Here is a 13,787-nt window from a genome sequence, read left to right as displayed (position 1 = left end):
ACATCGCACAATTGTGTGGTACAGGCAGCCCCAGATATCTTCCTGCGAGAGTAGATACTTGAAAGGGAAAGGACAGTGTTGACCTTACATAACGTCCCGGCGTGACCGTTTTCCTTTAAATTGGAGATTAAAAATAAACATATTGAAAGGCCTACCAAATGAACCATTAAACATGCCACCGGTATATTGACAATTGTCATAATAACGACTGTCGACCAGAGCAAAGAAAGGTTCCCGACGACTGCTCTGGAGTAACAAACAAGCCCGGACGACCTTGTGCGATGTAAAATGTTTGGAAATGAAATTAAATGATCCAAGATCGCAGTGGCAGGAAAAAATAAAGACATTTTATATTTTAGGTCAACACTAATTCTCGGATGTTTTTTTTCCTACGTCCAAAAACTGGTTTTGGCCATCGCGCTTCCAAAAATATACTAAAAGAATAATATAATGCCAATCATTGTTACTTTGTCGATTGTTCATTATTAATTGGCATACATACAGGTTTACGTTTTTTTAATCCAAGATAATTCTGAAATGTTCAATAATATGACGACAATTTATATTATTTGTAGGTATGATTATTATTGACAGTTACATAATTAATTAGTGTGTTGTGGCTGCGTTACGTGCGCACACAAGGGTGGGTCCTAGGTTTCGGAGTGTTCGAACACACCTACTCTCCCAAAAAGAGTTGATGGCGTGCATTAATATGTGTCTGGTCATGGGGAATGGACCGGTAAGAGGGGTGGAAGCGACGAGGCGTATTTAAATTAAATTAATATAGATACCTACCTACCCCCCACGTAAAATTCAACTTTATTCGTAGAAATTATCGTCGGTGACAAATTGTGGAGCTAACGATTCATATTTTCTTAAGGCTATATATACCTACTTCAGTTGAAGCATGGTGTAAAAAGACCTTGGCTAGGCGATGTGCGGATTGTGCAAATGACGCGTACCGAACGAAATATAATTTGTCATAAAAATTCAACATTCATCCATTTAATGTTATGTTTATTGTTATATTATTAAAAATAATAGTGTAATCATTGACATGTTTTCTTTTTCAAGTACATACGTAAAGTTTTTTAGTCATCTTTATACGATTTAAGAATATATTCATCCGACGCCATGACAAAACAAGTCGACGTGCGCACACTTCTACTCTCGGTCTCCGATTGGCGACTAGTGCGAAATTTCGTCGCATCTACTGTTGAAAATTATTTGCCGTTTCACTGAAGTACGCTCTTAAGGCGATACTTCAGTAAAACGGCAAATAATTTTGAACAGTACCTATGTGGAACGAAATTTCACAGTACTCGCCAATCGGAGACCGACCATCGAGGTGACTACACGTCGATTTGTTTCGTGATGGCGACGAACGTATTAATTCTTAAATCGTGTAAAGATGACTAAAAACGTTACCCATTTACTTTAAAAAGAAAACATGTCATTGTATATATTATTATTGTTACTAATAGAACAATCAACAGAACATTAAATGGACGCGTGCTGGATTTATATGACAAATTATATTTCGGTCGGCATTTGCACCCGCGACCCGCAATCCGCGCAACACCTAGCCAAGATCTTTTTAGACCGTGCCTCAACTGAGGTACAACCAACCGTAAACATCACTAGATCTATCAAAAGCGGTTTAATCGAAATAAACGGTAAACAATGTATGGCAAACCAAATAGTGAAATACAGTGAATAATTATGTTCGATCCCATAAGGTTAGGGATGGGTCTCCCTCCGCACTGGATGTTAACCACTTGGCTCAACCTATTCAGTCCATACTTCTGACTCCAAACACACATCAAAAACTACGTGTGAATTTTTAAAGTAGTTCATAAATCGTCTTTCATGAGAATCAGTATACTGCCCTTCTAAGGAAAAAGGCAGTAACTGACTCTCACACACTTTCGAGATAAATGACATATTGTGTTTTTTTCCAACTTTCGTACTGTAAATTAAAAAAGAACGGTGATATTTTTTATTAGTAGGATGTTAAAATACAAATAAAGTAGTAATAAACAAGCAGTAACTGCAATAAATAGGTGCAATTACTGGCTTTTTGCTAAGAAATTTGTATTACTTTAGCAGATGTCCATTTTTTCACTAAGGATTTTAACGATATTTTAGTGATAATTATGATTTTAAAGTGAACAGAATATATAGCTTTCAAAATTACCTAACGGATGGCATTCATAACTCAATTTCACAAATTTTGCGAGTTACTGCCTTCTTCCTTGGAAGGGCAGTATTGTACATAGTTGTGAAAATACCTGTATATGTAGTAGAATCCCACCATCGTTCTCCCATGACAGCGTTAATTGAATACTTATGTAATTGAAATATTATTTTGAAAATTCAGTAGCTAATACTCATAGCCGTATCGTTTGGGTAAATAATTGATTTTATTTATTATCACAACCGGTGATTCAGAATGACTTATTTACTGCAAACATTTTGATCAAATATTATTGTGTTTCTAATTCTAAGTATTATAGTCAGTCAGTCATTGGTCACAGTAACATAATTATTAAATTCAAACACGTGTTGCACAATAGGGACAACGAAAAATAAATAAATTACTTCTAGACATGGATTCCAAGTAGAACCAAGGAAATCCATTCAAGCCAGATAGATGTAAATTATACAGTGTGAGCCAGAGAAACATGATGATATTTGTAATTATAAACGTAATAGGAACAAACCCTCAGTCAAATAAGTCCCATACTGACCTAGTATGGATCGGAATGCTTGATCTTATCGAAATAAAGGGTAGATATTGAACATATTATTTATTTATAAGGAAGATACTGAAAGGGGTCTTAGAAGCAGGAAGCAGTAATACGAGAAGATGGCACATAGGAAAGAAGGTACAGCCAAGGAATATACGCGTTGTAAAATGATCCTCCGTCGTCTTAAGACTCGATGACATTGAACGTATATACATTGAAACAGATTATAAGCAATGTACGAGAAAAGTTGAGAGCCGGGCTACTATACTCGCTACTCGCTAGCGTGTGGGCTTGTTAGCTAGCAAACTAGCCGTGTGTCATCATAGTTACTAGCTGAGAGTACGAGCAAATTGAAGAAACAACACATGGTTTAAACTCGCTAGCTTGTTGGCTACTGAGCAAGTGGAAAGTTTTGTGTGTCATCATCACTACCGCATTAGCTGACTCGCCCGCTTTTAAACTCGCCGGCTAGCAGATTGTAAACTCGCTCAATGTAATTGAGGCTTTACACGTGAAAGTATATCGTTTCAAAGTTAAGGAGTATCCCTACGCGTTGAAAGATATTTTTCTAATGGATACATATGGTGCCGAGACTTATAGGAACATAAAAATAATTCCCGCTTTTTAATATAACGTGTGCTATACAAAATTGATGTATGAATAAAACGACTACAGACTGCACAAAAACATTAAAACTACCAAAAACGAAAAAAAGAAGCAGACAAGACAGAGATCGCCGACAATCAACTTGGCGTGACGATTTTTTTTTTAAAATTAATTACTGAAACTTCAAAATCGTCAGGTCTCCTGGCTCACTCTGTATCTCAAAATACGAGAGAAGACAACTTCATAACGACCAAATAATGTGAAACCTAATTTAATGAGGCAATTCTCCATATTGATTCAACCAAATGAGTCATTCACGGATCCGCTATAATTTTGAAACTGTTTCTCAGAAATTTTATTTGTAATTCGTTTCTGTTGTGATATTTTTTGCGTTTGTAATGTAATAAAAATTCCTTTCTAGTGATTCGTAAGAAAAATGTACCTATCTACGTTTAAATATTCCACAAACTCGTATTTCGATCTTACAAATTATGTAGGTCATGATAGTCAAACTGTGCTTCGCAACCAATACGAGATACAGGATATAAGAAGAGATGATAATATCGTCTCTGTTCTGGCAAAACACACCAACTGGAGAATACTAGTTTTGAGTAATTTGACTTTGAAGTTGTTAAAATGTTTGAAATGGTCTATCATGTGAGTTTATTAAGTAATCGTAAAAAGGATGACTTTAAAATAAAGACTGTTTATTTATTAAGGTTTTCAGACGATAAAGTTTGAAATAAGGAACATTTTGGTATAACTAACTCAATATGTAATTTTTTCGAATTAGTGTCTTCTGCCAGAACAATGACGATATGATATATTGATAATGGCGTCTGCAGCGAGGCCGAAACGTCGAGGAAAGAAGGAAGAAGCACACACGGTCGAAACCCAAAAATATACTACGATAAAAAAGCAACGTGAAAGCCTCAAACATTATAGAATTTTACAATATCGTTTTAAAATATCCATAAACAATGGAAACTGGATCGAACCGATTGACAAGTTATTGAATAAAATAATACGCTGCAGAGTGAACACTGAAGTCAGTGAAAATACGAGCGGAGTCATATTGCAAAACAACACCAGAGAGAGAGTGGGTAACACGAAAGTGTGCCGATGTCCGATCCCACCTGCATTGAGAAACCACCCACCAGATTTTAAGTGAATTCTGCTATTCACATATTAAAAAAAAACAAGTCACCAGAAGCTGACGGTCTACAGGCGGAACTGTTGTAGTATGGTGACACGTTGACATGTATTGAAGTATGGAGTAGAGTTAAGCGCGAATCAAATTGAGGTGCATGTCACTGTGCATGTCGCCTACATGTAACCCACTGTCACGCGATCGCGGCGACAAATTTAGTGTATGGTTTAGTCATTTTGCAGAATATTTTGAACTATCACCATCTCTGTAAATTCACTGAAAAATAACACTGATGAGTAGTGCCAACTATAATGTATTAGTAATTTGAGTTATTATTAATTATTCATGCTAATTTCAATTAATTTTAACAGTTTCTACGTGTGCATACGTTAAAATTCTTGCAGACCATAGATAATAGAGAACATTCTTATCGAAAATACATAGTGCCCTACCGCAAAAAACAAAAAAACCTGATTTTGACATGACAATCGAAAAGTATAGACATGTAGAATATGATAAAAACGTTCAAAACGTCATGCAGGTGTCGATGCAGTGCAGTTCAACGTGAGGTGACCTCATTGTTGTTTTAGTGATTTCGGCAGATTTTGCCAACTGCCAATATTCGTTTAAAGGTTTAAAATGTGCTACGCGTTGAGAGCATCAGTCTGATAACATTTTAAACACCAAGAACAACGACATTACACACTTTTTGTTTAAGTTTCTCAACTGTGACGTCACGTGATAGTCCGCGGCGTGCACCTCAATTTGTTTCGCGCTTTAGTAGATAGCTCGAGAATGCATGCATGAATTAATAACATCAGAAATATGGACAGAAGAAAATATGCCAAATGAATGGAATCTCGGAATTATACATCCACTCCATAACAAAGGAAACCCAATGAGTAAAATTTCTGAATACGGCCTTCTAAATCCTCTCAAACGTGATATAGATGACATTATAAAATTGGTAAAGTACAAAACTTAAATCTCTTCTACCTGCAGTGAAGCGTTGATTACAAAGTGATTTATTTTATCCGTCATGTTTGCCGTAGATGCAGTGCAGTAATAATAAAACTAATATCAACAATTGAACAGGCAACGAATCCGGCTGACATCGCCGCCGAAGTGACCCACCCGCTGAATCGATTCGCGATAGAATGAAACGTTCAATGCAAATAATAATTTTAGTACAGATTCTGCCTTATCGGCGAACGGTGGACGAGCGGCACGTGTCGTGTGTCCGCGGTCGCAGCGACCGATTGATACATGCAGTTACGTAGATAGTTTGCGTAGAAATAGATTACGAGATTAAATAATAAATATTCAGCTTTTGATCGTTCCCGATTTCAACAATCGCGGTCAATCTGGCAACTTTGTGTAAAGTTGCACACTACGATAAGTTTCATTAATTTATTTATTTATTGCATTGGCGTATTACTTTTACATTATGTACTCAATAACACCCTGTGTGGCGGGAGAAAGTGGCAGCAACCAAGAAGAGTAGAAAAAGCAATATGGAGGCATTCGTCTCATACAATATGGATAAAGCTCAGCTTGTTTTCACGAGGCTTAAATGCATATGAATATCACTAATATTTTTTCCGTGTGATCAATGGTTATAGTTAAATCTAGCACAGACCAAGAATATCCGTATATTCGTTTCACTTTCAGACCATATTACATGTATCTACGTAAATGTAGGGAAACATTTCTGATACAATTTTTTACCATGCTCATTTGAGGGCTCTGGAACCAAAAACGGTAGTCTCCATTTTCGCAATATGTTGGCGATTCATTAAAAATGTCTTAGGTACTTACATCTTTCTTATATGTATAATTTCTGAAAAAAGTATTTTTGGAATGTTTTTTTTTTTTTTTTTGTGATTTTACCGAGGCTTTGACTGCGACTCGCTGTCATATCGCCTCTTCTCTTCTAGAAGGGGATCCTTCGATCAGGTCCTCACTCCTATTCTGTTAAATGGCTTTATAATTATTTTGTCTAGCTCTTCCGTCTTTCTTTCTTTCTTCTTTAGACGCCAGTGTTTTATGCACCAGAATCGCTCTCCTCCGTATCCATCCCTTCTGTATTTTCGATACATCGTGTAATCATTGAATTTTAGATAGTCTAATTCAGACCTCAGCCAAGTCTCTGAGATTGATGCTATTGAAATTTATTTTTTGTCTTATTAAGTAGAGTTCTATATCATCCTTTTTTTGCTTCATACTTCTGGCATTCCATTGTAAAATCCTAATTTGTTTTTTATTATCCATTTTGCTCCAGAACCTCCTTTAGAATTTCCTTTAAGTGTCCTTCTTTGAATTGTTTGCATACCCAGTCCACTGCTTTAATTATTAGTTGTTTAATGATCTGCTGCCAGTCTCCCCCTTTCAGCAAGACTTTCATAATTTCTCCCATCGCGTTAACCTCTGTCTTCCCCTTTGAATTTTTCTTATTTTTTGTAGGCTTTACGCTACTACCTGTAGATATTATTGTTGAGCCTGAAGCTTCTACCACCGCTTCTTCTTTCTTTTTGTTTTCCTTAGTTTTTTGAATTGTTTCGCTTTCATCTCTTCCTACGATTTTTTTTTGTTTTAATATGTCAGCATAGCTATTATTTAACATATTTTTTTTTGCTTCCTTGAAAGGTATGTTCATTTTTTTCATTGCTTCTTTGCAATTCTTTTCCTCTTGCCACTTTGGGCATTTTTGGCTGTTTGCCGCGTGGTTACCTTTGCAATTGATGCACGTAATTTCCTCATTTTTTTCGCAGGTTTTGTGGTTTTCACCACACTTAGGGCACGTTTCTACTGTACGTCCGCAATTGTTCGCGATATGCCCATATCGCCAGCATTTGTAGCATTGCATAACCCTGAATACATACGGTTCTACAGCAAAAGAGACTCCATATATGTAAATTGTTCTCGGCAATATTTTCTCCCCAAATTTAATACTGACTGACGAGGTCTTTGTCAGCTCTCCTGTATCACCTTTTCTTGTCAACCTCTTAAGGTTGATTACTTTTGCATCACTTTTGATTTCCATTTGCAGTTCTTGGAGGTCCATATCAATATCGACTTTTCTTATTACTCCATAAGAGCAGGAGTCATTCTCTTTGGTCACAAAACCGAGATCTTTGAGTTCTCCAGCTTGTTTCACTTTATCTGCTTCTTTTTCGTCTTCTACTTGGATGTACGTCTTTAAATTTTTATTGTAAATTTTCTGTACTTTTACTCCTGCCTTATGCAGCATCTGCGCTATTTTCAATTTTAATGGAATTTTACTTCCCGTCGCTATCATGACGATGTTTTGGTTTCCCTTTGGAGTGACCCCAGAGTCTCTTCTGGGTTTTTTTCCAGAGGTCACCGTCTGCCATTCTTCTTCTTTTTCTCCAACCACTTCCTCTTCATCATCGTTTCTTTTCTTCTTCGTTTTTTTGGTTTCATTCACTTCCATCGTGGTGTTTTCCATTTTATTGCTTTTGCCGTTCACGCGGTCTTGGAATTCGCGCAACAGTGTGAACAAAAAACAGTGTGGACAACCCCTCGCTTCACAGCGTTTGACGCACTCCCCGCACAAAGTGCACTATCCGTGCAACAATAAATATTTTTCACTTTTTCTCAAGCACTGGCACTGATTGTCAAAATCACATGGGACCACACATGTTGAGTTTATTGTCAAATTCATTTACAAACAATATTATTTTTGTTGTATCCCGTATTTATAACCGTTCGCGAGTAACCAGGCGAATAGCGACCCGAATACGCAAGCGAAGTTGTACAACCTCACTCCACCGCTGTTGGCTTCCGACTGGTGCTTTTTGGAATGTTGTTTGTATACTTACTAATAATATAAAGTGTTTTGAAAGAAATTTTGATGTGGTTGTAATTTACATTGGTACCCACTGTTAAATCAATTCAAATTACATCGCAAGTACCAGTCGATAGTCGATATTATTTTTGTTATGATTAATCAATAGACATGTTGATATTTTTATTAGTTTGGCTAGATATTAAAACAATAACCACACCACTCATATTATCCGATTCTGACCAATCGTTTTGGTGTTCAGTTCTAGTAGACAATCTTCAAAGGTGCTATAAGGCAGGCATGTAGCGTTCTTTGTCTATTGTAATCTCTAAATTCTTAATAATTTATCTGTCTCACTTACTCGATGTACGATCTATGTTTTCTAAACCTGTTTCCACCAAGAAGTGTTCATTCATTACCTGGAACAGAAAGAAAGAAATCTCTTATTAGAAACCAACGAAACCTTATTTATCAATGCATAGGTACTTCAGTATTACCAATAGGTACCTATTATAGTACACATTTTAATAATACCTAGTAAAAGTTTAATAGAACTCAATACATTATATATTTGTAATATTTCTAGAAAATTTGGCATTTTTTGCCTTTTTTCATAAGGCATATTTTTGTTGAAGACAGCTCCCGCAGCAGTGTTGCCAACCGTACTATAATTATAGTACAATACTATAATTTTACGCAAATATGCCAAAAATACTATAATTTTAAAGGATTCGAGAAGAAAAATGTTCCTGTACTATAAGTTTTTTAGAAATACTATAATTTTTACCCATTTGTACTAATATAGAAAAAGATGGCAACACTATCCCGCAGTGAAATAGTGGCCAGAGTGTGCGTCTCTGGAATTCATTAACTGTCGCAACAAAATATTTTTTAATTCATAGTTTTAGGTGTATCAATATATTATATAATATATTAAAACAGTATATCGGGTATTTTCAAAATGTATTTTCCGCTGTATTCCTCATAACCGAACTGTACCAAATAAATTTATATTACATTCATTTTGAAATTTATTTGTTTTCCATGCGGCGAATTCCTCATAACCGAACTGTACCTACCATTTATTTTTGTATTAGTACATTATTGACTATTTAAAAAGGTGTGTATTATTTAATGAAATAAAGGGGGAGGCCGCCAAGATTAGATTTTTTTAAAAAGGAGACGTAGTAAAATAAAGTTTGGAAACCACTGTACTACACCGAAATGGAAAGCGAATCTTGCCTCTGAGAGTCTCCAAGAACAGGTAAGACTAGCAGAGCATCTCACACCCGGAGACACGTCTCGATAACCGAAATTTAAAAAGCCAATAGACTGAATCATGGTGGGGTGGGGACATTGCATGTTTGCAAATGCGTCGAAATGAAAAGTATCAATTCAACCATATTGCCTATAATTATGTACAACACGTAATTCCACGTAAATAAACGATTAAAATTCCGCCTATACCTACATACAAAATTTAAAAAAAAATAAAATTTATATTTTAGCTAACAAAGCAAACGGCACGTTCCATAAAAGAAATTCGACTCCTGCAGTCACTCGCTCATTCATTCTATCATTGCCATTATTATTTTATTCTTGCATTCATGGTTTGGCGTGCTATTAAAAAATGCAATATTTATTTACTTTGAAGTAAAATAATATACTTGTGGAGTGAAATCGCTGACGGTGTCCAATTTCTATTGTTTCATATATTTTTTAAATAGACCACCAAGATAGTAGGTATGGAAACAATTAACAATGTGTGTCCTTGGGTCAGTGTAATTTGAGACAACAACGACCTTGCATACAAGTAAACTGCATTGACGCATGCATTTATTAACTGTTTATATTTATAGTATTAAAAACAGGCTACTATTAATTTTATTCTGCATTAACAATCGCAAATAAGTTTGGTTTAATGAAGATTTGTAAACAAAGGACAGCATGCATATGAATGGGTAGACAAGTTCACGTTATCTCGGATCCAGCCTAAATACCCAAAATAAGACAGCAGAGGAGATAAAAATCCGCCTTATCTCCAGGAATAAATGCTGGCATGCCTGCAAGCGACTGGTGGGGTCGAAAATTCTAGGCCGAAGAAGTAAACTTCTAATATATAAAACAATTATAAAGCCAGTGGTTACTTATGGCTGTGAGACTTGGTGCTTAACTCAAAACGAGGAAAATAAATTAGCTGTCTTCGAGCGCAAAACACTCCGAAAAAACTTTGGACCCACGTTGAAAAATGGGAACTACAGAATAAAAATGAACCACGAGTTGGAAGAGCTGATTGAACAGCAAACAATCATAAGATACTGTAAGTCCCAAAGACTGCGATGGGCGGGACATGTGGAGAGAATTCCTGAAGTTAGAGCGCCAAGGATCATGACGAAGTGGCTACCCCAACAGAAGAGACCCAGAGGCCGACCAAGAAGGAGATGGGCTGACGCCGTAGAAGTGGACTGGCTTCATATAGGAAGACCCGGTAACTGGAGAAGTGTGGCGAGAGAGCGGAGTGAGTGGAGAGCGGTTGTGGAGGAGGCCAAATCCCACCCCGGGATGTAGCGCCGTGGTGTGGAATAAAGATTTGTATGATCTTAGCTGTTCCTACCACCCTCTTGATCAAAAATCACATCTATTAATTACTAATACATACATTATCAACCCCGATTGCATTATGAAATGCAAAAACTGGGATTGATAATGTCCCTTTGAGGACGAAACCGGTCCAAAATTGAATTAATAAAGTGGAATAAGTACTATAAAATTGTGCTTTATTTAAGGCTATACTTCAGTTAAGGCATGGTCTAAAAAGATCGTGACTAGGCGATGCGCGGATTGTGCAAATGACGCGAGCCGAACGAAATATAATTTGTCATAAAAATTCAACACGCGTCCATTTAATGTTATGTTGCTGTTATATTAGTCATAATACTAGTATATTCATCGACCTGTTTTCTTTTTCAAGTAAATGGGTAACGTTTTTAAGTCATCTTTACACGATTTAAGAATATATTCCTCCGACGCGAACACAAAACAAATTGACGTGCTTACACCTCGACTTTCGGTCTCCGATTGGCGACGAGTGAAAAATTTCGTCCCACCTACTGTTGAAAATTATTTGCCGTTTCACTTATGTATGCTCTTAATTAAACAAATAATTAATCAAATAATACAATGCATTTCCACCATGAATTAATAGTTCACACTATAAAAGAAAATAATTGTATGTATTTTATTTATAATCTAAAGTTTTGTCAACAACTGCTGACAAATGTAATTATCATTTATCACGTACCTAGCCCAGTCAACAGGCCACGTAGAGATACGGCATGCACCCGTGATTTAAAATAAAACTACATAATATAGTTTCATTCAATAATACAAGACAATGACCAATGCAAACGTATTATTAATATAATATTAATAAAACACTACTATTATTACTTACGTTGTAGTGGAAGTGGATTCAGAATCCAAGTATTGCCGGCCATAACTCGCTCGATAATTATTTAGCTAATGGCACTACTTAGTATGTGTAGGTAAGGAATATGAGAGTGAAACATATATTATATCAGGGATGGCGAACCTACGCCACGCGTGTCACTGGTGGCACGTGAATGTTTTATTTTGAAAAGAAAAAATTACCATTACAAAAAGTTTTATAAATAAATATATACTTACACAATATTAAAAAAATAATGACGACATAGCCATGCGTATTTTCTTTGGTTTTTAATATTATTTTTACGAATAATATTTACCAATCTATGATAGATTATATTGTATAAAATGCCAATAAAATGAGATATCGCATTGTATAAAAAATAGCAGGCAAATACTAAAAAATATCAAGAATAAACATTGCATTTGCAAAATTAAAAAAAAATTATAATTTTATAGGTCGGTCTTTAGGCATTGTGCATCACACATAATGTTATCGCACTGACCTTATCAGGCGGCGGAAGAAGCCGAATCGTTAACCTCTGATATTGATCGATTTACAATGCCAATCAGGCAATTACAATTAAAAATATTCAATCAACAAACCTAATGAAATTTATCGGCAGTCATTCAAATACAAACAACTGATTGTTATTTTGCCTCAAACATAATCGCTAAAAATGGAAGAAAAAAAGAAGAATATATGAAGGAAGCTCGGTTAAAAAATGCTTCCACAATCTCCTTGAACATGGAAAAAAATATTCAAAGAATAAAAGATATAGAAGGGCTACATACACGGCGAAAGATAGAATCTCAAGAACTTAATTATAATTATAACTTTATAAAAAAATGTTTTTTAATAAAAAAAAAAACCCCCAGAAAACTGCTCAGCGCGTCAGATAGTCGTAAAATAATATTTGAGAAATTTTGGCAGGCGTACATAAAAAGGTTCGCGAACCGTGTATTATATTATATACTGAGTAAAAAGGATTTGTTTGGCGCGTGTGAGTCATATTTTGCACAATGTGTGTATTGATGAGCGAAACGACCGCCAACTGAAATGAAGGTCATTTTTAATACAGTGAAGTTTGGATGGATCTCTTAAAAAATGGGGTTACCATGAACTTTGCTAAAAAGGAAAACATTATTATTATTATACCTGTCAAACATTATGCAGTTTTACTTCAAATTATGCTTAATTGAAATATTATGTATTCCATCAAATAAACAAACAAAATTGAAAATGTGGATCATCGCATACGCGCGATATAAGAGAATCCAAAGTATATAAATGAAGCGCCTAGTTTCAAAACCCCCCTAAAACGATTTTAGATAGTTTTGAGAAAAACTCTATATTATCTATTAAATCTGTGAATTTATGTATTTATTATTTAATTCGTACATTCTGTTATATTTATATTCGGTAAGTAATTTAGCAACAGTTTATTATTGGTGTGATCCCAATAAGAAGGAAATGGCATGGCAGTAAATGGCAGAAACAGAGAAAAAAAAATTCACAGGAATGTCCAAACGAAACAAAATCTGGAGAAAATCTCTAGGTTTTCTATAAAGAGTATTTGGCTTATCAAATTTTTTAGGGGTATTTGAAAAGCACACCCAACCATTTTAGCGGGTTTTGAAATTTACCGTAATTTTTGATCATATGTATTGACGGCTTTTGGCATTTTTTAAAGTTTAGTCTGGCCATCATAATATAACTTACCTAACAAAAATATCCATCTAAATACATAGGTATATAACTCAATTTTTTTCAAAAACTGTTTTTAGGGGATTTGAAACTAGACGCTTCAAATAATATTCTATATAACTCTATTGTAGGAAGACGTGCTCTCGTGGTGCAGTGCGTAAGGCGCTTGCCTTCCACACGAGAGTTCCTGGGTTCGATTCCCGGTCAGGACACACAATATTTATGTGTTTTTCTCCAAGCCTGGGTGTTTGTGATTGTTCAAAATTACTTACAACCACCTTGTACGAAAAAGCAAGGATATGGTTATTAATAATTCTA

At 35.4% G+C, this 13,787-nt stretch overlaps 3 protein-coding genes across 4 annotated transcripts in view; all 3 read right to left on the bottom strand.

The window, feature by feature from the left end:
• Positions 1-11,841, bottom strand: part of LOC147069834 (uncharacterized) — a 132,633-nt gene extending 120,792 nt beyond the window's left edge. The window contains exons 1-2 of the mRNA XM_085950606.1: positions 11,769-11,841; positions 8,676-8,733 (exon numbers count right to left, since the gene is read on the bottom strand). Coding sequence (XP_085806732.1) covers positions 8,676-8,730 — 55 coding nt within the window. The 5' untranslated portion in view covers positions 8,731-8,733; positions 11,769-11,841. The remainder of the gene's footprint in view (positions 1-8,675; positions 8,734-11,768) is intronic.
• Positions 1-13,787, bottom strand: part of Smr (nuclear receptor corepressor smrter) — a 436,555-nt gene that overhangs the window by 331,974 nt on the left and 90,794 nt on the right. The gene's annotated exons all lie outside the window — the stretch shown is intronic.
• LOC147069814 (uncharacterized) overlaps positions 6,729-13,787 on the bottom strand; it is a 570,178-nt gene continuing 563,119 nt past the window's right edge. Inside the window, exon 2 of the mRNA XM_085950585.1 lies at positions 6,729-8,314. Within this exon, the coding sequence (XP_085806711.1) occupies positions 6,770-7,975 (1,206 nt within the window). The 5' untranslated portion in view covers positions 7,976-8,314 and the 3' untranslated portion in view covers positions 6,729-6,769. The remainder of the gene's footprint in view (positions 8,315-13,787) is intronic.

Source organism: Rhyacophila brunnea, unplaced genomic scaffold, assembly GCF_057557595.1.
Source record: "Rhyacophila brunnea isolate RB1 unplaced genomic scaffold, BYU_Rbru_1.0 scaffold_23, whole genome shotgun sequence".
Lineage (NCBI taxonomy): Eukaryota > Metazoa > Arthropoda > Insecta > Trichoptera > Rhyacophilidae > Rhyacophila > Rhyacophila brunnea.
This window is presented reverse-complemented; position numbering and strand designations above follow the sequence as displayed.